The following is a 22,413-nucleotide window of genomic DNA, read 5'->3' on the forward strand; positions in this document are numbered from 1 at the left end:
ACAGCAGCTTCTAGACCTATTTTGTTCAGCTAAGTATGTTGAAATCAAGATTACATTGATTCATAAATAAAAAACTCTCTGCTTTTGCTCTCAAGGAACGTTATTTACCGTCCTTCAAATACCGTAGTGGTGATTTCGTTTGTTGAACAAGTTCCAAACTTGCTAAATGAAAAATCAGCTTCCTGTGGATCTGTAAAGAAACCCGGTTGTTTTGGCTTAGACAATAAATTCTCACTGTTTAGCATTTGAACCACAAACGACATGTTTGGTCTATCTTCCGGTCTTTGTTGCACACATAAAAGACCCACATGAATGTGTCGTACTACATCAGATATATTGCACAAGTCACCTACCAATTCATCAACCAGTTTTATTGGCTTGTCTTCAATCCATAGTTTCCATGCCTGAAAGAAATGAAAATCAACCTTTTGTCGGTCATACTTCCATCAAATTTGCCCATAACCATTAAAAGAGCGTCAAAATAATTGGGGCATCATGCAACCCTCTTTACTATCAAGAACTACATTGTAAATAAGAGGTTTCCTTCAACAACAACAACAAGAAGAAAAAAAAAAAAAAAAAAAAAGGAGAAGTAAATTAGTAGGAATTGCCACTATAGATGCTTACATGTCCAAGAAGATTAAGCTGGTTGTCTGGGTGACAAAATCCTCTATTCTTCTTCCCACTCACTATCTCTAATATTAAGACTCCAAAACTAAATACATCAGATTTTACTGAGTATTGTCCATGCATCGCATACTCAGGAGACATATAACCACTGTAAAATATCATTGCAAAGAAAAGAAATTAAAAAACAAATAAACTTAACCTATAAAAGAAGTTAAAATATACTTACTATGTTCCAATAATCCTATTGGTTGCGGAATCAATTTGATCTCCTCCAAATGATCTAGCCACGCCAAAGTCCGAAATTTTTGGATTCATATTGTTATCCAGAAGAATATTGCTAGCTTTGAGATCCCTATGGATAATTCTTAGTCTAGAGTCTTCATGAAGATAGAGAAGCCCTTTAGCAACACCACGAATAATGTTGATACGCTTATGCCAATCTAGTAATTTACTCTTTGTTTGATCTGTCCAATTTTACATCACGTTAGTGCATAGCTTGCTAAATTCTCAACAAACAATTTCATTAATGAAAGATGATAAGACTAAACATGAATGCTATGAATCAAGTCAAGGTCAAGGTTCAAACCAAAAATAAAGCAATCCAAGCTTTTGTTGGGCATGTATTCATAGATTAGCATATTTTCATTTTCTTGAATGCAACAGCCAAGAAGCTTTACAAGATTACGATGTTGAAGTTTGGCAATCAAAATAACTTCATTTTTTAACTCATTCAATCCTTGTCCAGAATTCTTTGAAAGCCTCTTCACAGCTATATCTTTCCCTTCAGGCAATGTACCCTGAAAATCAAATTGTCAGTATATTTTGAAAAAATAAAATAAAATATAACTCAACTAGTTATGTTATTATTTACCTTGTACACAGGTCCAAAGCCACCTTCTCCCAACTTCTTGTTGTTTGAAAAATTATCAGTCGCATTAACTATGACTGTCAAATCAAATAATATTGCTAACTCCATATCTTCCTTCACACCTTCATTGTCACAATCCTTCCTCTCACTTCCTTTTATCATTGCTGAAATAACGAGATGCATTAGCATGAAAATTATTTGACAATTATATTAAAAAGGCAAATTTCTCCCCCCCTCCCCCTTACAATCTTATCTCTGTAAAAGACCTACTTAAATTTCTTGACTATCATGCATCAATTATTATCTGAGTCCATTTTTTACAACTATACCTTGGTTTCTGAGTTTCTTCTTCCATATGTATGAGACCATTCCAACTATTATCATTCCCACAACTAGTAATGTTGAGCCAACTATAATTCCCACTAGTTTCCTCTCGCTGGAGTGACTGTTTTTATCAAGATGACCTGAAAAATCAAAGTAGAGTTTGGTGACTTTGAGAATAACTCATCATACTATGAGCATGTTTGAAATTGTGTTTGAAAAATAGAACTTTTAAATCAAAAACCCTTTTTTTGACAATTTTTAGGCTTTTTGAACCCTTAAAAAGTGTTTTCAATTTTTTTACCAAACGGATACTTTTTTCTTCAAACGGACGTCTTAAGTGTTAAACACACTTTTAAGCCCCTCAAACGCATATCCAAACAAGCCTATATATACATTTTGGCCAACGATAACGGAAGAAAAGAAAAAGACTTTATTTTGTCCGTAGTCTAGACTGGGGAAATGGGTAGGAGATGAGGTGGCTAAAGCAGTTGAGCTCAACACCACCACAGCCACCAATTCCTAGTTTCCCTGGCATCACCAATTGTCTAGCTTGTAGTTGTATGATCAGCTTATTAAGCAAGCTTTGAAAGATATTATCGAATGTGTATCAGTGTTGGTTATCCCCTTCACCTCAGAAAAATATGCAGGACAAAGTCTGAACAAACATATAATAAACCTGAACAAACATATAAGAAATCTGAACAGACATATAATAAACTTGAACAAACATGCAGGACAATGTCTCTGTTTTTCAGTATTAGTCTTGATTAAATATCACCTGTTGATGATTAGTGCAGCCAGGCAGGGAACTATGGGAATCCGCTAATTTTCTATTGCAGGCCAGTTGTTTGTATCATGTGATTTCCCTTCCAGAATGTCATCTAAACGGTGGAACTTCCAAATGAAGTCCAGCAGTGGAGGATCAAGCAAAGCCAGCAACATACAGGAGAATAGATGGCTTCAAAGATCATGGGGAGTCTCGCAAAGCTTCTCAACAGTAAGCAAATATGCATACTCAAGTATTTTATAGCGCATTACTTATAAAATAAGAAGATAAAATGCTTGCACATATCTATTTCCTTCTCTTGCAGTAGCATGCTAAAATTGAAGCAATTGCAGTTGCCAAGGTCTAGTCTTCAAAGGCCAAAATTGAATGAAAAATGTTAAACTCGCTCCCACTCTCACACTTTTAAGTGTACACTTTGATGTGCCAGTGAAAATTACCATTGAATCAGATCTAATAATGACTTTAACTGTCACATTAAAGAGTATACATTTGAAAAGCATGGGAGTAAGTGTGTAGCATTTTTCAAATTGAATATCTCCATGTTAGGAGAAAAAATCCATGTTAATCTATACATCTTAAATATCAACAACTATTAATACTGTCATAGAAGTTTTATTTTGCTCACCTTTCGTTAAAATAAAAGGAAAAAAAAAAATCAGCAAAATCCAAAGAGCAAAACAGAGGAGAAATCGTACCCAATTCGGAAATGGCCATCCTTATATAGAGATCTTGCCCACCCTCAGCGAATTCTCTTGTATCAATTAGGCTACCAAACCAAAGCAGGCAGCCGCTTCCTCCTCCCCTGACATCTAAACTTGCATATGCTGTGCAGGAGCAGTTTTTCAAACACATTCCTTCGCATTCCTGGAGGTTCATGCTCTTGTTATACCAGGAATAAAATGTGTCGGGCAATTTCACCCCCGTGCGCTTCAGGAATCCATCTCCACCATTGCATTCCAAAGGAGTCCTTCGAACACACCCATCAGACCAATCTACTGAATCCCAATGTTTTGGAGACTTGGGTAAGAATCCTTCCATACATGCACATACAGGAGACTTATTGATGTTGCAGGTAGCATAAGCACCGCATAAGGCATAAATTTCGCACTGATTTGCATGAGATGTAAAGAAAGGCTCCCAACTTTGTGTCCGATCCATCCATACGAATCGTTGCACAATGCCTGATGGGTTCAGCACAACTCTTGAGAAAACAGATTTGTTTAGAAGTTTGTACCCGTAATAGACCTCCTTCTCATTCAACACGAATTCATACTCAAATACTGTATTCGGTCTTACCGCACGACCCGTAAAACCAAGGCCATTCCACGATCCTGCTCTAGCCTTTATTTTGGTTCCCTCCATATCAAACCACTGTGGATAACCATGAGGAACTATCCGAGTAGAAAACTCACCTTGAGCAGGATCTTCCGTGCTCTTCCAAGATGATAAAAACCTATCAAGACCAGTTACTAAGTTCCATCCAAGCTTCATTTCCGGTAGGAGTGTGTTACAAGGATAATCAAAACTCTGCCACAAAAATTTATCTGGGTTATCATCATTCCCATCTTTCACAACAAGATTCCCGGTGTCCAAGAGCTTTGCAACTGGATTTTGTGGGGTTGTTGATGTATTAGATGACCAAACAGTACCATTGGTGCTATTAAGAAGCACAAGAACTCCATCATCAGTGACCTTTAAAACTCCCGAGTGATCGCTAAGCGGAGCATCTCTGTTGGCTACCCATACAACTGTTTCCGGAGATATCATGTACCAAATTCCCACATATCGGCTTTTGGAATTACCTGGGCTGAAGAAACCCAATTGAAATTGTCGGCCAGCAGAAACTAAAGTGCCACGGTCTCCGAGAGATTGACTTGGAGTAACAGTGTCCAGAGAAATGGAGGTTCTCAAGAGGGAGAATAAGAAAGTGTAGAAGACAAAAAGATGGGTAAAGGCTTCCATTGATTTTCTAAAGGTTACCTTTTCTCATTCAGAGAAAGTTGAGATTTAAGCAGCAACAGAGCCCATTGTTTCTTCCTAGTCCTCCCACCCATCTTCTCGGCTATTTCCATTTTTTTTTTTTTTTTTTGGTCATTTTCAATGTATTTCCTTTTCTACAAATTTGAAATCAGAAGTGTCTGGTTCTCCTTCTCCCGTCCCCTTTGGCTGCTAACGGGTCCCATGTAATGCGACTTGAAAGCGATCAAAAGTAGTTCGTGGGGCCCAAGATTGAAAAACCAATGCAAAGTAAGAAGACTCGTCCCAACGTGGATTTCACCCTTTATCCGTAATCTCATATTTTGTCAGAGTTGCATAAGGTTGAAAAACTAGTGTCATCCTTGCTCTATGGCCCTCAAGCAGTTGATGTATGAGCACGGCAATGATTATAGAAACTGACAAAATTTAGGAGAAAGTATATTTTACTCTTGAACTATTTATTTATTTGCATTTTTAACTCAAATATTTAAAAAAATGACACTTTACCCCCCTCAAATATCTAACATTGACACTTAACCCCATAAAATACATTTTACCCCTGAAGTATTTTGAGTTGACACTTTACTTCTCAAAGTAACTAAGTTCTGGGGCTAAAGTGTCAACTCATATGGATAAAATGTCATTTTTTAAACATTTGAGTTTGAAGTGCAAATGAGTAAAAAGTTTAGTGGTAAAGTGTATTTTCCCCCAAAATTTATGTGGCTTCTATCGCTTCCGAGGACGGAGCCAGCATTGTGATTGGGGGGGACCATGGCCAAAAAAAAAATTTTGGAGGGATCAATTAACAAAAAATATCTTAAATTTTTTTTTTTTTTATACCTTTAAAATTTTTTTTACCTTGTAATTTGGGGGGGACCAAGGCCACTACTAGTCCCCCATAAATCAGTCCATAACTTCCCCTCCTTTGGGGTGGTAAATATGAGTTCAACCATTAATGCGACATCTTGGACTAAAGAGACGTGGAGGAAACATCTTGGACTAAAGAGAGTGCGCTACGGCTTTAATCAGCTGCATCTGCAGGTTACTTTCTCTTTCCATTCCAGTATTTTGAGATGCTAAAAATCTGTCCAGACCTGTTTATGCTGCTAAGCATGTATTTTCTTTTTGTTTCCCTACTGTTTTTCTCTTTGTTTTCCCTGTTGTTGTAATCTCTTTTGTTGTTGTATGAGAGCAGTTTATTAAAAATAAAAATAAAAAACCTTGGGAGTGGCTGTTAATCGTTTATCAAGTTTCCAACACTTTCTTACGTATGTATTCTAGAAGGTATTGATTATGAAATTATTCATAGATAAACATACATTTTCAAAGGCATGATATAGTCCTAACTCCTCTGTGTAAACACTATCCACTAGATGAGTAAAAACCATGAATACTATAGAAGCAGCCTTGCTCTAAGCAATAGCTATTTACCTTTTTCTATTTTTGACCCTTCTGTCATAAAGAATAGCAGCTAAATATGTTAAAATTAAGAATAAAAACATTCATAAAAATAATTAAAAAAAAAAAAATCTCCGCTTTCACTCTCAAGTGACGTTATTTATCGTGCTTCAAACATTGTAGTGGTGATTTCATTCGTTGAACAAGTTCCATACTTGCTAGATGAAGACTCTCCTTCATGTGAATCTGTAAAGAAACCTGGCTGTTTTGGCTTAGGCAATAAACTTTCATTGCTAAGCATTTGAACCACTAATGACATGTTTAGTCTATCTTCCGGTCTTTGTTTCGACTAAAGGGACGTGGAGGAAAAATGCTTGTTCTAGAATGGTCCAACTTGCAAGTTGATTGGTCCAACTTGCAAGTTGATTGGCCCAATTGGGAGTGGCTTTCAAAGTGCGCTACGACTTTAATCAGCTGCATCTGGAGGTTACTTTCTCTTTCCATTCCAGTATTTTGAGATGCTAGAAATCTGTCCAGACCTGTTTATGCTGCTAAACATGTATTTTCTTTTTGTTTCCCTACTGTTTTTCTCTTTGTTTTCCCTGTTGTTGTAATCTCTTTTGTTGTTGTATGAGAGCAGTTTATTAAAAATAAAAATAAAAAACCTTGGGAGTGGCTGTTAATCATTTATCAAGTTTCCAACACTTTCTTACGTATGTATTCTAGAAGGTATTGATTCTGAAATTATTCATAGATAAACATACATTTTCAAAGGCATGATATAGTCCTAACTCCTCTGTGTAAACACTATCCACTATATGAGTAAACACCATGAATACTATAGAAGCAGCCTTGCTCTAAGCAATAGCTATTTACCTTTTTCTATTTTTGACCCTTCTGTCATAAAGAATAGCAGCTAAATATGTTAAAATTAAGAATAAAAACATTCATAAAAATAATTTTTAAAAAAAAAAAATCTCCGCTTTCACTCTCAAGTGACGTTATTTATCATGCTTCAAACATTGTAGTGGTGATTTCATTCGTTGAACAAGTTCCATACTTGCTAGATGAAGACTCTCCTTCATGTGAATCTGTAAAGAAACCTGGCTGTTTTGGCTTAGGCAATAAACTTTCACTGCTAAGCATTTGAACCACTAATGACATGTTTGGTCTATCTTCCGGTCTTTGTTTAGACTAAAGGGACGTGGAGGAAACATGCTTGTTCTTGATTGGTCCAACTTGCAACTTGATTGGCCCAATTGGGAGTGGCTTTCTAAGTGCGCTACGGCTTTAATCAGCTGCATCTGCAGGTTACTTTCTCTTTCCATTCCAGTACTTTGAGATGCTAGAAATCTGTCCAGACCTGTTTATGCTGCTAAGCATGTATTAGCATGTATTTTCTTTTTGTTTCCCTACTGTTGTTCTCTTTGTTTTCCCTGTTGTTGTAATCTCTTTTGTTGTTGTATGAGAGCAGTTTATTAAAAAAAAAAAAAAAAAAAAACTTGGGAGTGGCTGTTAATCGTTTATCAAGTTTCCAACACTTTCTCACGTATGTATTCTAGAAGGTATTGATTTTGAAATTATTCATAGATAAACATACATTTTCAAAGGCATGATATAGTCGTAACTCCTCTGTGTAAACGCTATCCACCAGATGAGTAAACACCATGAATCCTTTTTCTATTTTTGACCCTTTTGTCCTAAAGAATAGCAGCTAAATATGTTGAAATTAAGAATACAAACATTCATAAAAAAAAAATAAATAAAAAAATAAAAAAATAAAAAAAAAATAAAAAATCTCCACTTTCACTCTCAAGTGACGTTATTTATCGTGCTTCAAACGTTGTAGTGGTGATTTCATTCGTTGAACGAGTTCCATACTTGCTAGATGAAGACTCTCCTTCATGAGAATCTGTAAAGAAACCTGGCTGTTTTGGCTTAGGCAATAAACTTTCACTGCTAAGCATTTGAACCACTAATGACATGTTTGGTCTATCTTCCGGTCTTTGTTGAACACATAACAGACCCACATGAATTTGTCGTAATACATCAGATATATTGCACAACTCACCTACCAATTCATCCACTAGTTTCATTGGTTTGTCTTCAATCCATAGTTTCCATGCCTGAAAGAAATGAAAGTCAACTTTTTGTTGGTAGGACTGCCTTCAACTTGGCCCATGACCATTAATAAAGCATCAAAATAACAAGACTTCATGTAACCCTCTTTACTATTTAGAACTGCATTGTTAATAAGAGGTTGCTTTCCAAAAAGTAATGTAGTAGGAATTGCCACTATTTATGCTTACATGTCCAAGAAGATTATGGTGGTGATCTGGGTGACAAAATCCTCTATTCTTCTTTCCACTCACTATCTCTAATACTAAAACTCCAAAGCTAAATACATCTGATTTTACTGAGTATTGTCCATGCATCGTATACTCGGGAGACATATAACCACTGCAAAGAAAAGAAATTAAAAAACAAATAAACTTAACTTATAAAAAAAAGTTAAAGCATACTTACTGTGTTCCAATAATCTTAGTGGTCTCGGAATCAATTTGATCTCCTCCAAATGATCTAGCCACACCAAAGTCCGAAATTTTTGGATTCATATTGTTATCCAAAAGAATATTACTAGCTTTGAGATCCCTATGGATAATTCTTAGTCTAGAGTCTTCATGAAGATAGAGAAGCCCTTTAGCAATGCCACGAATAATGTTTAGGCGCTTATGCCAATCTAGTAATTTACTCTTTGCTTGATCTGTCCAATTTCACATGTATGTTAGTACATACCTTGCTAAATTTTCAACAAACAATTTTATTGATGAAAGAGGATAAGAGTAAACACGAATCCGCTAAATCAAGTAAAGGTCAAGGTACAAACCAAAAATAAAGGAGTCCAAGCTTTTGTTGGGCATGTATTCATAGATTAGCATGTTTTCATTTTCTTGAATGCAACAACCAAGAACCTTTACAAGATTACGATGTTGAAGTTTGGCAATCAATATAACTTTATTTTTTAACTCATTCAATCCTTGTCCAGAATTATTTGAAAGTCTCTTCACAGCTATATCTTTCCCTTCCGGCAATGTACCCTGAAAATCAAATTGTCGGTATATTTTGGAATTGAATAAAATATAACTCAACTAGTTATGTTATTATTTACCTTGTACACAGGTCCAAAGCCACCTTCTCCTAGCTTGTTATTGTTTGAAAAATTATTTGTCGCATTAATTATGACCGCCAGATCAAATAATATCCCTAACTCCATATCTTCCTTCCCACCTTCATTGTCATAATCCTTCCTTTGAATTCCTAATACCAATCCTGAAATAATAAGAGATGCATGGGCATGAAAAATATTTGACCATTCTTTTTAAAAAGTAAATTAACACCCCCCCCCCCCCCCACCCCCCCCCCCCCCCCCCCCACCCCCCCCCCCCCCCCCTCTCCTCTGTTCTGCATGATAGACCTACTTATTTAAATTTCTTAGCTATAAATTGAGTATTATGAATCTATTATTATGAAAGTGTAATTCTTGCCTGGGTTTTTGAGTTTCTTCTTCCATATGTACGAGACCAGTCCAACTATTATCATTCCCACAACTAGTAATGCAGAGCCAACTATAATTCCTACTAGTTTCTTCTTGTTGGAGTGCCTTTGCTTCTCAAGAAGAGCTGAAAGATCAAAACAGAGTCAGATGACTGAGAATAACTTGTCCTATTATACATGCATTCAGCCAAGGATAACTGAAGAAAAGAAAGAGGCTTTATTCTGTCCATAGAGACTGGGGGAATGGGCAACAGATGAGCTCAACACCACTACAGCCACCAATTCCTAGTTTCTCTAGCATTACAAATTGTCTAGCTTGTGGTTGTATGCAAACTTTGAAATACATTATCTAGTGTCTATCAATGTTGGATATCCCGATTCACATCAGAAAACATGCAGGACAAACTCTGAACAAACATGCAGGACAATGTCTCTGTTTGTCGGGACAAAAAAAAATATCACTTGTTGATGATTAGTATAGGCAAGCAGAGAACTATAGGAATCTGCTAATTTTCTATTGCAGGCCAGTTAATTCTATTCTGTGAATTCCCATAGAGAATGTTATCTCGTTCTTTGTATTTCACTCCAAATGAAAAAGCTTCTCAGGCTCTCAGCAGTAAGCAAATATTCATGCTCAAATGTTTTATCCAATCACACTGGTTTAAAGAAGATAAAATATTTGCACGTATCTACTTCCTTAATTCTTTTGCGATAGCATGCTAAAACTGAAGCATTTGCAGTTGCCAAAATTGAATAAATCCATCTTTGGAGAAAAAGAAAATACAATTATGCTAATCTATACATTTTAAAGAATGTCAACAACTATTTAATACATGTCGTAGAAGTTTTATTTTGCTGTAACCAACCCTTCGATGTACACCATTCATTAAAATAAAGGGAAGAATGCAAAATCCAATTTACCTGATTTACAGTAAGTTCTAAACATTTTGATACCACGTAGAGCTTATTCAAGTAAGGTAATTATGGCAAATACATTTTTTCCTAAAACAGCAGAAAAAATAAAGCAAAATCTAGAGTGAAAAATAGAAGTGAAATCGTACCCAGTTCGGATTTGGCCATCCTTACATGGAGGTCTTGCCCACCCTCGGAGTATTCTCTTATATCAATTAGGCTACCAAACCAAAGCACGCATCCGCTTCCTCCTTCGCTGATATTTAAACTTGCATATGCTGTGCAGGAGCAGTTTTTCAAACACATTCCTTTGCATTCCTGGAGGGTCATGCTCTTGCTATACCAGGAAGAAGATGTGTCAGGCAATTTCAACCCCGTGCGCGTTAGGAATCCATCTGTGTCATTGCATTCCAAAGGAGTCCTTCGAACACACCCATCAGACCAATCTGCTGAATCCCAATCTTTTTGAAACTGGGGTAAGAATCCTTCCAAGCATGCACATACAGGAGACTTATTGATGTTGCAGGGAGCATTTCCACCGCATAAGCCATAATTTTCGCACTGATCTGCCTCGGATGTAAAGAAAGATTCCCAAATCTGTTTCCGATCATTCCATGTGAATCGTTGCGCAACACCTGTTGGGTTGATCACAAATCTTGTGAAAACAGAAGTGTTAAAGAGTTTGAACTCGAAATAGACCTCCTTCTCATTCAACACGAATTCATAATTAAATACTCGATTCGGTCTCAACCCTTGATTACCCGTAAAACCAAGGCCATTCCATGACCCTGCTCTAGTCTTTGTTGAATTTCCCTGCATATTAACCCTTTGCGGAAGCCCACGGCGATCTATGTGTACTGAATACTCACCTGGAGCAGGATCTTCCGTGCTCTTCCAAGATGAAATAAACCTATCTAGACCAGTTACCAAGTTCCATCCAAGCTTCATTTCCGGTAGTTGTGTGTCACAAGGATAATCAAAACTCTGCCACAAAAACTTCTCTGGTTTATCATCATTCCCATCTTTCACAGCAAGATTCCCGGTGTCCAACAGCTGTGCAACTGGATTTTGTGGGGTTGTTGATGTAGTAGATCTAGATGACCAAACAGTACCGTTGGTGCTATTAAGAAGCACAAGAACTCCATCATCAGCGAGCTTTAAAACTCCCGAGTGATCGCTAAGCGGAGCTTCTCTATTGGCTACCCATACAACTATGTCCGAAGATACTGTGTACCAAATTCCCACATAGCGTATATCGGGATTACCTGGGCTGAAGAATCCCAATTGAAATTGTCCGCCAGCTGAAACTAAAGCATTGCCACCGTCTCTGATTGACTGACTTGGAGTAATAGTGTCCAGAGAATTGGAGGTTCTTAAGAGGGAGAATAAGAAAGAGTAGAAGACAAAAAGATGGGTTAAGGCTTCCATTGATTTTCTTCTTCGGAGAAAGTTGTATATCCATAGAAGTTGAGATTTAAGCAGCCACAGAGCGCATCATTTCTTTGGAGTCTACCCTTCTTCTCAGGTCTTCCCTGTTTTTTTTTTCTTTTTCTTTTTCTTTTTTTCTTTGTCTTTTTCAATGTATTTCCTTTTCTACAACTTGAACCCAGCAAGAGTGTATGGTTCTCCCCTCCCCTTATCTGCAAACGGGGCCCTATCAAGTTGCTCATGGGGACCAAGATCCAAAAAACTGAATTTGACTTGGTCCCACTGGTGTGAACTGTGAAGGCTGAAGAGTTTGAATCACGATTCACGCATCCACGCGATTTAATTAGCAGTCGCAGTGGCTCCAATGGCTGCTCTCAGCACTGCCCCCAACCGTTGGGCTCTCTGAGACTTTCTCAAGGTTGAAAAAACAAGGCAAAGTAAGCAAGCCATTTCATTTTGATTTCATTTCACAAAAAGAAGCATTTTACATAGCAAGAAGTGATCATGAAAACTTACTATTTGATACACTTACTGACATGTTGCGACACAGAATTGCTTGAGCTTGTGTTCGACAAATGATGGTGTCTTAGTTGACAAGTTCTTATTTTCTTGGGAGCTATTAAATAGATTTTCCTTTATAAATATATGAGGTTGACAATTACAATAATGAAGGTAATTAATGGGGAACTTCGATTGGGAAAGCGAGAGTGACCTTCCAAATAGGGAATCAACTGGGTAGTCCATAACATGTAGTTATCACGACCAAACTTTACGGTGGAGAATTGGTTCGAATGGCTGAGCTGCTAGGGAAAGGCAGGAACAGAGGAGATGGATGAAGTTTGTGACATGATGAAAAAGATAGGATTTTAATCTGTGAGGCTCTGATACCATATACGAACAAAGAATTTTATGTTTAACAATCCCAACTTCAACGTTTGGGGATGCTTATCATTTTTAGGAAAATTACAAGATAATAGTCTGTAAAGAGAAATACAATTTGAATTTGAATGAAATAACTGTGTCTACATTTGAAACTAAAAGATACACCGAATATTATCACAACTGATACAACTCTTGTTGAGACTATCATGGTGGTTTCAAACTCTTGTTGAGAGTATCACAGTGGGTTCAAAACTGGTTGAGGATCCTTAGTGTGGGAACAGGGAACCCACCGGCATATTAGGTGTTTTATGACAAACTTTTACCAGATTATGTGCAGGGTACTTGGCAATCTCTCTCTCCCTTCACACACTAACAAGGCACATGTTCTTTTTATACATTATGCCATGAATCAGATTTCTTGTCTCACCTCTCCAATATGTCTCATGTTAAATACTTAGACTTGTACTTGATACTCATATTTTACTATGATCGGCTGCCACAAGGCCCACAACATATGTAAAATGCTGATAACTTACTTGAATTGCTTCCCCTCATAGTGTTTGGGACTTGGAAGGTGCAAAACATGTAGCAAGCTTCCGAGATACTCGATCATTAGCTTCTGATAGGTGGACATTAGATCAGGGTAAGTCTTTCATGTTGGTAGAAAGTGCTCCTTTTAGGCAATTAGGAGAAGCACTATGATTCATGTGTGCATAAATGCATAATTTCTTTCCCTTTTTCCAGTGCATCACACACCATATTCAGGTTATAATCAGAGCTTAAGAGCCCCCTTAAGATTAGGCCCAGAGCAAGATCACTTAGACAAGCAGTCAAATGTGTCATAACTGTGGGTTTGCAACATTACTAACCAAATCACATCTTCTGCAGGTATCAACCCTGCTTTTACTTGTAGCAAAGTTAAAAGACTCTTTAGACAGCATAAGCAATGAAACTGTGGTCTTCAACTAAAGTTTAATAACTTGTTTTAGAACTTTTTGGCTAACCACTGGAGTCATGTATTGGCAGGAAGAATTCTGGGTCTTTCATTAGATGATATGCCCAAAGGGCCAAAGCAATGAATTTTGGACATATGTTTCTTAATTGGAAACATATGGGTGATTGGTGGCACTAATGCCAGCACTTGAGGCTACATTCCTTTAAACTATAATGGAGTGGCAACAATAGGATCTTCAGAAGCAGTTCTTGAGGGAAGCACACGGGTGTCGTCTGTAACACCCCACCCCATTGATATACAATATTGTCTGCTTTTGGCTCTCTCGAACCGGATTTCTCAGGAGGTCACCCATCCTGATACTACTCTCACATAAGCTTGCTTAACTGCAGAATTCTGATGGGATTATGACTATCACGGCTTTAAAACGTGTTGTTGTCATAAAGGGTGTAAGTATACATATATAAGCACATTTCCATCTCCATACCCAAGCGATGTAGGTCGCCACATTGTCAGAAGTGTGTTGCCTATATCAAGTATGCAGGGTGGGCTAGCCCCAAACCAAAGGCATTTTTGGATGGACAGGGGGTGAAGATGGCCGCTTATGTTGCCAGCACTTTGGACTACTGGTATATGGTTTTGTTTCTGCGCATTGTTTCATGTCAATGCTGATCTTGTTGGTATGGAAATGGAGCATGAGTTAATATCATTTAATGATAGAAAGGTTTTTAGGGCTCTTTATGCTTTGTTTTACCACGAAGCCTTCGATTAAATTATGATGTTATAAACTGTCATTCATACAAACTCCAATGTATATGGATTCATAAAACTATATATGCATTTTTGTTTGCATGTTTTTCTCCCATATGTAGCTTTAGTTTCACTGTCTGGGTTAACCTTAATCTATGGCTAGGAAAGGACTGCAATCATCAGCTTTTGTGTTTCGGTTGTAGAGAAGAATGAATTTCCTTCTAAGGCCGAGCAACCTTCATTGTGAAAAAACTCAAATTCTGGTTTCATTCATGATCTTCATTTTGGTTAAAATTCTTTGCAGTAATGTAATTAATCTTTGTTTTTATTAATTTAAAAACTTGCAGAGAGAAGCCGCTGTATATTCTTAAGATTTTCAATGATCCCTGTTTGCCCCTAACCATCAGCATGCCAGCGTTTGCAGAGAAGGTAATTTCAAGTATTTGGCCAAAGACATTTTTCTACCTTGATTCATTTTTTTGTTTGTATCATAAGAGAATGGGGAAGGATAGAAGGAAATTTTGGAAAAGGAGCAAAAGCAAACAATGCTTTTGTTTCGGATATTGATTATGAAAATATTCAAAGAAAAACATACATTTTCAAATGCATGATATAATCCTAACTCCTGTGTGTAAACATTATCCACTAGATGAACAAACAACATGAATACAGTAGAAGAAGTGTTGCTCTACGCCAAAGATATTTACCTTTTTTTCTCTTTTTGACCCTTTTGTCCTAAAGAATAGCACCTTCTAGGCCCCTTTTGCCCAGCTGGGTGTGTTGAAATCAAGATTACATTGATTCAAAAAAATTTAAAAGAACAAAAAAAAAATCCACTTTTGCTCTCAAGTAACGTTATTTACCGTCCTTCAAACACTGTAGTGGTGATTTCGTTTGTTGAATAAGTTTCATGCTTGCTAGATGAAGAATTTGCTTCATGTGAATCGCCAAAGAAACCCGGTTGTTTCGGCTTTGGCAATAAATTTTCACTGCTCAACATTTGAACCACAGACGACATGTTTGGTCTATCTTCTGATCTTTGTTGCACACATAACAGACCCACATGAATGTGTCGTAATACATTAGATATAGAGAACAAGTCACCTACCAATTCATCCATCAGTTCTACTAGCCTGTCTTCAATCCATAGTTTCCATGCCTGAAAATAAAATTTTTGTTGGTCAGACTGCCTTCAAATTGGCCCATGACCATTAACAAAGCATCATAATAACAGAGGCACCATGTGACCCTCTATACTGTTAGTAATTGCAATGTTAATAAGAGGTTTCCTTCAAAAAAGTAAATTAATTAGTAGGAGTTGCCACTCCTTATGCTTACATGTCCAAGAAGATTAAGGTGGTGGTCTGGATGACAAAATCCTCTATTCTTTTTCCCACTCAGTATCTCTAATACTAAGACTCCAAAGCTAAATACATCAGATTTTACTGAGTACTGTCCATGCACCGCATACTCAGGAGACATATAGCCACTGTAAAATATCATTGTAAAGAAAAGAAATTAAAAAACAAATAAACTTAACTTATAAAAAAAAGTTAAAGCATACTTACTATGTTCCAATAATCTTAGTGGTCTCAGAATCAATTTGATCTCCTCCAAATGATCTAGCCACACCAAAGTCCGAAATTTTTGGATTCATATTGTTATCCAAAAGAATATTGCTAGCTTTGAGATCCCTATGAATAATTCTTAGTCTAGAGTCTTCATGAAGATAGAGAAGCCCTTTAGCAACGCCACGAATAATGTTTAGGCGCTTATGCCAATCTAGTAATTTACTCTTTGCTTGATCTGTCCAATTTCACATGTATGTTAGTGCATACCTTGCTAAATTCTGAACAAACAATTTTATTGATGAAAGAGGATAAGAGTAAACACGAATCCGCTAAATCAAGTAAAGGTCAAGGTACAAACCAAAAATAAAGGAGTCCAAGCTTTTGTTGGGCATGTATTCATAGATTAACATGTTTTCATTTTCTTGAATGCAACAACCAAGAAGCTTTACAAGATTGCGATGTTGAAGTTTGGCAATCAAAATAACTTCATTTTTTAACTCTTTCAATCCTTGTCTAGAATTTATTGAAAGCCTCTTCACAGCTATATCTTTTCCTTCAGGCAATGTACCCTGAAAAATAAAATTGTCGGTATATCTTTGAAAATAATAAAATATAACTGAACTAGTTATATTATTATTTACCTTGTACACAGGTCCAAAGCCACCTTCTCCCAACTTGTTGTTGCTTGAAAAATTATCAGTTGCATTAGCTATGACTGCCAAATCAAATAATATCGCTAACTCCATATCTTCCTTCCCGGATTCATTGTCACAATCCTTTCTATAACTTCCTTTGGTCATTCCTGAAATAACAAGAGATGCATGAGCATGAAAAATCTTTGACAAATCTTTTAAAAAAGCAAATTACCCCCCAATCTATTCTCCATGAAAGACCTACTTACTTAAATTTCTTAGCTAAATTGACTATCATGAATCAATCATTATCAGTGTCCGATTGTTACAAATTTACCTTGATTTTTGAGTTTCTTCTTCCATATGAATGTTGAGCCAGCTATTATCATTCCCACAATTACTAATGTTGAGCCAACTATAATTCCTACTAGTTTCCTCGTGTTGGATTGCCTCTTTTTCTCAACATGACCTGAAAGATCAAAAAGAGTCAGGTGACTTTGAGAATAACTCGTCAAATTATATATGCATTTCGGCCAAGGATAACTGAAGAAAAGAAAGAGACTTTATTTTGTCCATAGTCTGGACTGGGGAAATGGGTGAGAGTAAGAGATGAGGTGGATAAAGCAGTTGAGCTCAACACCACCACAGACACCAATTCCTAGTTTCCCTAGCATTACAAATTGTCTAGCTTGGGGTTGTACGATCAGCTTATTAAGCAAGCTTTGAAATATATTATCTAATGTCTATCAGTGTTGGTTATCCCCCTTAACCTCAGAAAACATGCAGGACAAAGTCCGAAGAAACATATAATAAGCTTGAATAAACATGCAAGACAATGTCTCTGTTTATCAGTATTAGTTTTGATTTAGTATCATGCTGATGATTACTGTGCAGCCAAGCAGAAAATGTCATCTAAATGGTGGGAATCCGCTAATTTTCTATTGCAGGCCAGTTGTTTGTATCATGTGATTTCCCATAGAAAATGTCATCTAAATGGTGGAACTTCCAAATGAAAAAGCTTCTCAGCAGTAGGCAAATATGCATGCTCAAATGTTTTATAGCTCATATGCTTGCAACTGTTTAAAGAAGATGAAATGCTAGTACATATATAAAATCTTCCATCTGCACCATTCGTTAAAATATAAGAACCAAAAAAAAATTTAGAAAAAAAAAGGGGAAAATCCAAAGAGAAAATAGAAGTGAAATCGTACCCAGTTCTGAAATGGCCATCCTTAAATAGAGGTCTTGCCCACTCTCACCGAGTTCTCTTGTATCAATAAGAATATCAAACCAAAGCAGGCAGCCGCTTCCTCCATTCCTGACATCTAAACTAGCATATGCTGTACAGGAGCAGTTTTTCAAACACATTCCTTCACATTCCTGGAGGGTCATGCTCTTGTTATACCAGGAAGAAGATGTGTCCGGCAATTTCGCCCCCGTATGCTTCAGGAATCCATCTCTGTCATTGCATTCCAAAGGAGTCCTTCGAACACACCCATCAGACCAATCTGCTGAATCCCAATCTTTCGGAGACTTGGGTAAGAATCCTTCCAAGCATGCACATACAGGAGAGTTACTGATGTTGCAGGTAGCATATCCACCGCATAACGCATAATTTTCACACTGATCTGCCTGGGATGTAAAGAGATGCTCCCAACTCTGTGTTCGATCCACCCACTGGGATCCTTGCCCAAGGCCTGTTGGGTATATCACAAATATTGTGAAAACAGAAGTGTTAAGGAGTTTGGACATGTAATAGACCTCCTTCTCATTCAATACGAATTCATACTCATATACTGGATTCGGTCTTAACCTACCAGCCGTAAAACGAAGGCCATTCCATGACCCTGGTCTAGCCCTTATTTTAGCTCCCTCCATATTAACCCACTGTGGATACCCACGAAGATCTATCCGTACAGAATACTCACCTTGAGCAGGATCGTCCGTGCTCTTCCAAGATGATAAAAACCTCTCTAGACCAGTTACTAAGTTCCATCCAAGCTTCATTTCCGGTAGGAGTGTGTCACAAGGATAATCAAAACTCTGCCACAAAAACTTCTCTGGATCATCATTATTCCCATTTTTGACAACAAGATTTCCAGTGTCCAAGAGCTGTGCAACTGGATTTTGTGGGGTTGTTGATGTATTAGATGACCAAACAGTACCATTGGTGCTATTAAGAAGCACAAGAACTCCATCATCAGTGACCTTTAAAACTCCCGAGTGATCGCCAAGCGGAGCGTCTCTGTTGGCTACCCATACAGCTTTCTCCGAAGATACTGTGTACCAAATTCCCACGTATCGACTATTGGAATTACCTGGGCTGAAGAATCCCAATTGAAATGATCCGCTAGCTGAAACTAAGGTGTCACCGTCTCTTAGAGATTGAGTTGGAGTAACAGTACTGTCTTGTGTAATGGAGATTCGAAACAGAGAGAAGAAGACAGAGTAGACGAAAAGATGGGTAATTGCTCCCATTGATTTTCAAATGGTTCTTTTCTCATTCACTGAAAGTTGTATATCCATAGAAGTTGAGATTTAAGCAGCAACAGAGCCCATTTTATTTCTTCAGAGTCTACCCACCCTTCCTCTCTGTGTTTTTTTTGTTTTCTACAAATTTGATATCAGGAGGAGTTTATGCGCTGTAATGTGACTTGAAAGCCATCAAAAGTCGTTCATGGTGCCCAAGATTGGAAAACCAAGGCAAGGTAAGAACATTCGTTTCAATGGCTGCTGCGTCAACCGTTGGGATCTCTGACACTTCCACAAGGTTGAAAAACCAAGGCGAAGCAAGCCAATCCATTTCCACATCTTTCACCTTCTGCTTTGTCTCTTATGTTTTAGTTTCATTCTCTGTTTTGAATGGATTGTTGGTATTTTGTATATTATATTATTATTTATGGGTTGGTGTTGACTTTGGAAGCTTCCCTCCAGTGGCTCTCCGAGACTTTCACAAGGTTGAAAAATCAAGTCAAAGTAAGCAAGCCATTTCATTTTCATTTCTAGAAGCATTTGACATCGCAAGAAGTGATCTCACGAAAACTTGCTATTTGATATACTTTCTTTCTTTCTTTTTTTTTTCTTTTTTTTCTTTTTTTCAGAGCCAGCTATTTGATACACTTACTGACGTATTGTGACACATTATCTTGAACTCAAGTTCGACAAATGATGTCTTACTTGACAAGTTCTTATTTTCTTGGAGCTATTAAATAGATTTTCCTCTATAAATATATGATATTAACATTTACAATAATGTGGGTAATTATTGTGGGAACTTCAATTGGGAAAGTTGCTTCTTTCTCACCTATGTTTTGCTGATGATCTTTTAATATTCTCGGCTCCTACATTGTAATCTGCTCTAGCTATCAAAGCTGTTTTGGCTGAATTTGATGGGTTGTCGGGTTTGAAGGCTAATCCAAGCAAAAGCTCTGTTTTTTGTTCTGGTGTATCACTGGCTGAGAAGGAGCTTGTGCTCCATTGCATTCCAATGGAGTCCTCCGAACACACCCATCAGACCAATCTACAGAATTCCAATCTTTTTCGAGATTTGGATACAAATCCCTTCAAGCATGCACATACAGTAGAGTTGCTGGGATTGCAGGTGGCATATGAACCACAGAAGGCATAAATTTCACATTGATCTAACTGGGCTGTGGAGAAACGCTCCCAACTCTGTGTCCGATCGTCCCGCAATGCCTGATGGGTTCAACACAAATCTTGTAAGAATTGAAGTGTTTAGGAGTTTGTTCTTGTAATAGACCTCCCGCTCGTTCAACACAAATTCATACTCAAATACTGGATTCGGTCTTAACGAGGTAGTTAAGACCCTGCTCTAGCCTTTATTTGATGATATGCCCAAAGCAATGAATTTTATGGAAGGTATGCCCAAAGCAATGAATTTTGGACATATGTTTCTTAATTGGAACTTATAGCTAGAGGATGCAAACAAAATACCTTCCAGATTGTGCTGCACTGAGCCACCCCATACCCTTCTTTTTGGCAGACAGATTATTTTGTTGATCGTCACTGCTTGGAAGAAGCCAAGACACTATGGGTGATTGGCGGCACTAATGCCAGCACTTTAGTCTACTTTCCGGTAAACTATAATGAAGTGGCAACAATAGGATCTCCAGAAGCAGTTCTTGAAGTGTGTTGCCTATGTTAAGTGTGCAGGGTGGGCTAGCCCCAAACCAAAGGCATTCTTGAACGGACAAGGGCTTGGAAAGGACTGCTATCATCGGCATCTGTGTTTTGGTTGTAGAGAAGATGAATTTCCTGCTATCATGTCTTTGTTTTTATCAATTTAAAAACTTGCAGAGAAAAGCCACCGGATATTCTTAAGATTTTCAATTATCCCTGTTTGCCCCCCCAATCCATCAGCATTCCAGCGTTTGCAGATAAGGTAATTTCAAGTATTTGGACAAAGACAAGAATATTTTTCTACCTTGATTCATTTTTTTGTTTGTATCATAAGAGAATGGAGAAGGATAGAAGGAAATTTTGGAAAAAGAGCAAAAGCAAACAATGCTTTTGCTTCGGATCGTTTATCACGCCATATTTTTCTCTGCTCTTTCCAAATCCAATTTCACCACCCTGCTCTTTCTAACAAAACTCCTAACATCAACAATTTTCGCCATTACTGCGACATATAGGACTGACGTGAAAGGGATATATATATATATATACACTTGTGGTCGTGGACGAGGAGGAAACATCCTAGTTCTTGATTGATCCAACTTGGGAGCGGCTGTCAATTGTTTATCAAGTTTCCAACATTTTCTTACCGATGTAAAGTGATTTAGATTAAAAAAAACAAACAACAACAACAACAACAACGAAGCTTAGAAAACAATGAAATTCAAAATTTTATTAACTTTCAAAATTCATTATTCAACTCCACTTCAATAATGAATTTTGCATGTTTATGTCTGAGTATGTTTTCTTAAGTAACCTACTAGCGTGCAGTCAACTATACAAACACTTTGAAATATGCATAATCACCATTACCGTCCTTGAAACATTGTAGTGGAGATTCCGTTTGTTGAAAAAGTTTCATGCTTGCTAAATGAAGAACTTGCTTCATGTGAATCGGTAAAGAAACCCGGTTGTTTCGGCTTAGGCAATAAATTCTCACTGCTCAACATTTGAACCACAGACGACATGTTTGGTCTATCTTCTGGTCTTTGTTGCACACATAACAGACCCACATGAATATGTCGTAATACATTGGATATAGAGCACAAGTCACCTTCCAATTCATCCATCAATTCCACTAGCCTATCTTCAATCCATAGTTTCCATGCCTGAAAAAAATTGAAAATAAAATTTTTGTTGGTCAAACTACCTTCAAATTGGCCCATGACTCTTAAAAGAGCATTAGAATAACATAGGCATCATGTGACCCGCTATACGGTTTGTAATTGCAATGTTAATAAGAGCTTTCTTTCAAAAAAGTAAATGAATTAGTAGGAGTTGCCACTCTTTATGCTTACATGTCCGAGAAGATTAAGGTGGTGGTCTGGGTGAAAAAATCGTCTGTTCTTCTTTCCACTTACTATCTCTAGTACTAAGACTCCAAAGCTAAATACATCAGATTTTATTGAGTACTGTCCATGCACCGCATACTCAGGAGACATATAACCACTGTAAAATACCATTGCAAAGAAAATACATTAGAAACATATAAACTTAACCTATAAAAGAAGTTAAAGCATACTTACTATGTTCCAATAATCTTATTGGTTTTG

General features: G+C 37.3%; 3 protein-coding genes across 8 annotated transcripts; all 3 read right to left on the minus strand.

The window, feature by feature from the left end:
• Window positions 1–4,665, minus strand: LOC132173745 (G-type lectin S-receptor-like serine/threonine-protein kinase At4g27290). Of its 5 annotated transcripts, XM_059585339.2 has the most exons (8): window positions 3,305–4,665; window positions 1,828–1,962; window positions 1,502–1,662; window positions 1,217–1,427; window positions 857–1,094; window positions 628–778; window positions 354–404; window positions 1–190 (listed from the first exon to the last, which is right to left on the minus strand). In XM_059585339.2, exons 1-8 carry the CDS (start codon window positions 4,569–4,571, stop codon window positions 101–103), a joined length of 2,304 nt encoding a protein of 767 aa, XP_059441322.2. In that variant the 5' UTR covers window positions 4,572–4,665; the 3' UTR covers window positions 1–100. The 5 variants fall into 5 exon arrangements, with proteins under 5 accessions (XP_059441322.2, XP_059441320.2, XP_088370654.1 ...); XM_059585337.2 differs by having other exon boundaries at window positions 1–404; XM_088514528.1 differs by having other exon boundaries at window positions 1–404; window positions 1,828–1,989.
• A 3,110-nt stretch (window positions 4,666–7,775) lies between these two features.
• Window positions 7,776–11,987, minus strand: LOC132174507 (G-type lectin S-receptor-like serine/threonine-protein kinase At4g27290). Of its 2 annotated transcripts, XM_088514547.1 has the most exons (7): window positions 10,601–11,987; window positions 9,530–9,664; window positions 9,154–9,314; window positions 8,872–9,082; window positions 8,511–8,748; window positions 8,294–8,444; window positions 7,776–8,110 (listed from the first exon to the last, which is right to left on the minus strand). In XM_088514547.1, exons 1-7 carry the CDS (start codon window positions 11,877–11,879, stop codon window positions 7,811–7,813), a joined length of 2,475 nt encoding a protein of 824 aa, XP_088370673.1. In that variant the 5' UTR covers window positions 11,880–11,987; the 3' UTR covers window positions 7,776–7,810. The 2 variants fall into 2 exon arrangements, with proteins under 2 accessions (XP_088370673.1, XP_088370675.1); XM_088514549.1 differs by lacking the exon at window positions 8,294–8,444 and having other exon boundaries at window positions 7,988–8,110.
• Window positions 11,988–15,023: 3,036 nt separating this feature from the next.
• LOC132169734 (G-type lectin S-receptor-like serine/threonine-protein kinase At4g27290) lies at window positions 15,024–19,144 on the minus strand. Its single transcript, XM_088514550.1, has 7 exons — window positions 17,878–19,144; window positions 16,996–17,135; window positions 16,676–16,870; window positions 16,393–16,603; window positions 16,032–16,269; window positions 15,802–15,952; window positions 15,024–15,622 (listed from the first exon to the last, which is right to left on the minus strand). Exons 1-7 carry the CDS (start codon window positions 19,142–19,144, stop codon window positions 15,323–15,325), a joined length of 2,502 nt encoding a protein of 833 aa, XP_088370676.1. The 3' UTR covers window positions 15,024–15,322.
• Window positions 19,145–22,413: the final 3,269 nt, after the last annotated feature.

This window comes from Corylus avellana, chromosome 3 (genome assembly GCF_965113065.1).
Source record: "Corylus avellana chromosome 3, dhCorAvel1.hap1.2, whole genome shotgun sequence".
Classification (NCBI taxonomy): Eukaryota; Viridiplantae; Streptophyta; class Magnoliopsida; order Fagales; family Betulaceae; genus Corylus; species Corylus avellana.

Bases quoted from the DNA above. Each gene is read 5' to 3' on its own strand.
- LOC132173745 (XM_088514528.1), bottom strand. From the start codon at position 4,571: ATGGAAGCCTTTACCCATCTTTTTGTCTTCTACACTTTCTTATTCTCC. The intron at 1,663-1,827 runs GTATAGTTGTAA...TCGTTATTTCAG, and splicing joins GAAGAAACTCAGAAACCAAG to CAATGATAAAAGGAAGTGAG. The intron at 405-627 runs GTAAGCATCTAT...CATTTCTTTCAG, and splicing joins AGCTTAATCTTCTTGGACAT to GCATGGAAACTATGGATTGA.
- LOC132174507 (XM_088514547.1), bottom strand. From the start codon at position 11,879: ATGGAAGCCTTAACCCATCTTTTTGTCTTCTACTCTTTCTTATTCTCC. The intron at 9,665-10,600 runs GTACGATTTCAC...TTGATCTTTCAG, and splicing joins GATGGCCAAATCCGAACTGG to CTCTTCTTGAGAAGCAAAGG. The intron at 8,111-8,293 runs GTAAGCATAAAT...CATTTCTTTCAG, and splicing joins ACCATAATCTTCTTGGACAT to GCATGGAAACTATGGATTGA.
- LOC132169734 (XM_088514550.1), bottom strand. From the start codon at position 19,144: ATGGGAGCAATTACCCATCTTTTCGTCTACTCTGTCTTCTTCTCTCTG. The intron at 17,136-17,877 runs GTACGATTTCAC...TTGATCTTTCAG, and splicing joins GATGGCCATTTCAGAACTGG to GTCATGTTGAGAAAAAGAGG. The intron at 16,270-16,392 runs GTTTGTACCTTG...GAAATTGGACAG, and splicing joins CTTGGACTCCTTTATTTTTG to ATCAAGCAAAGAGTAAATTA.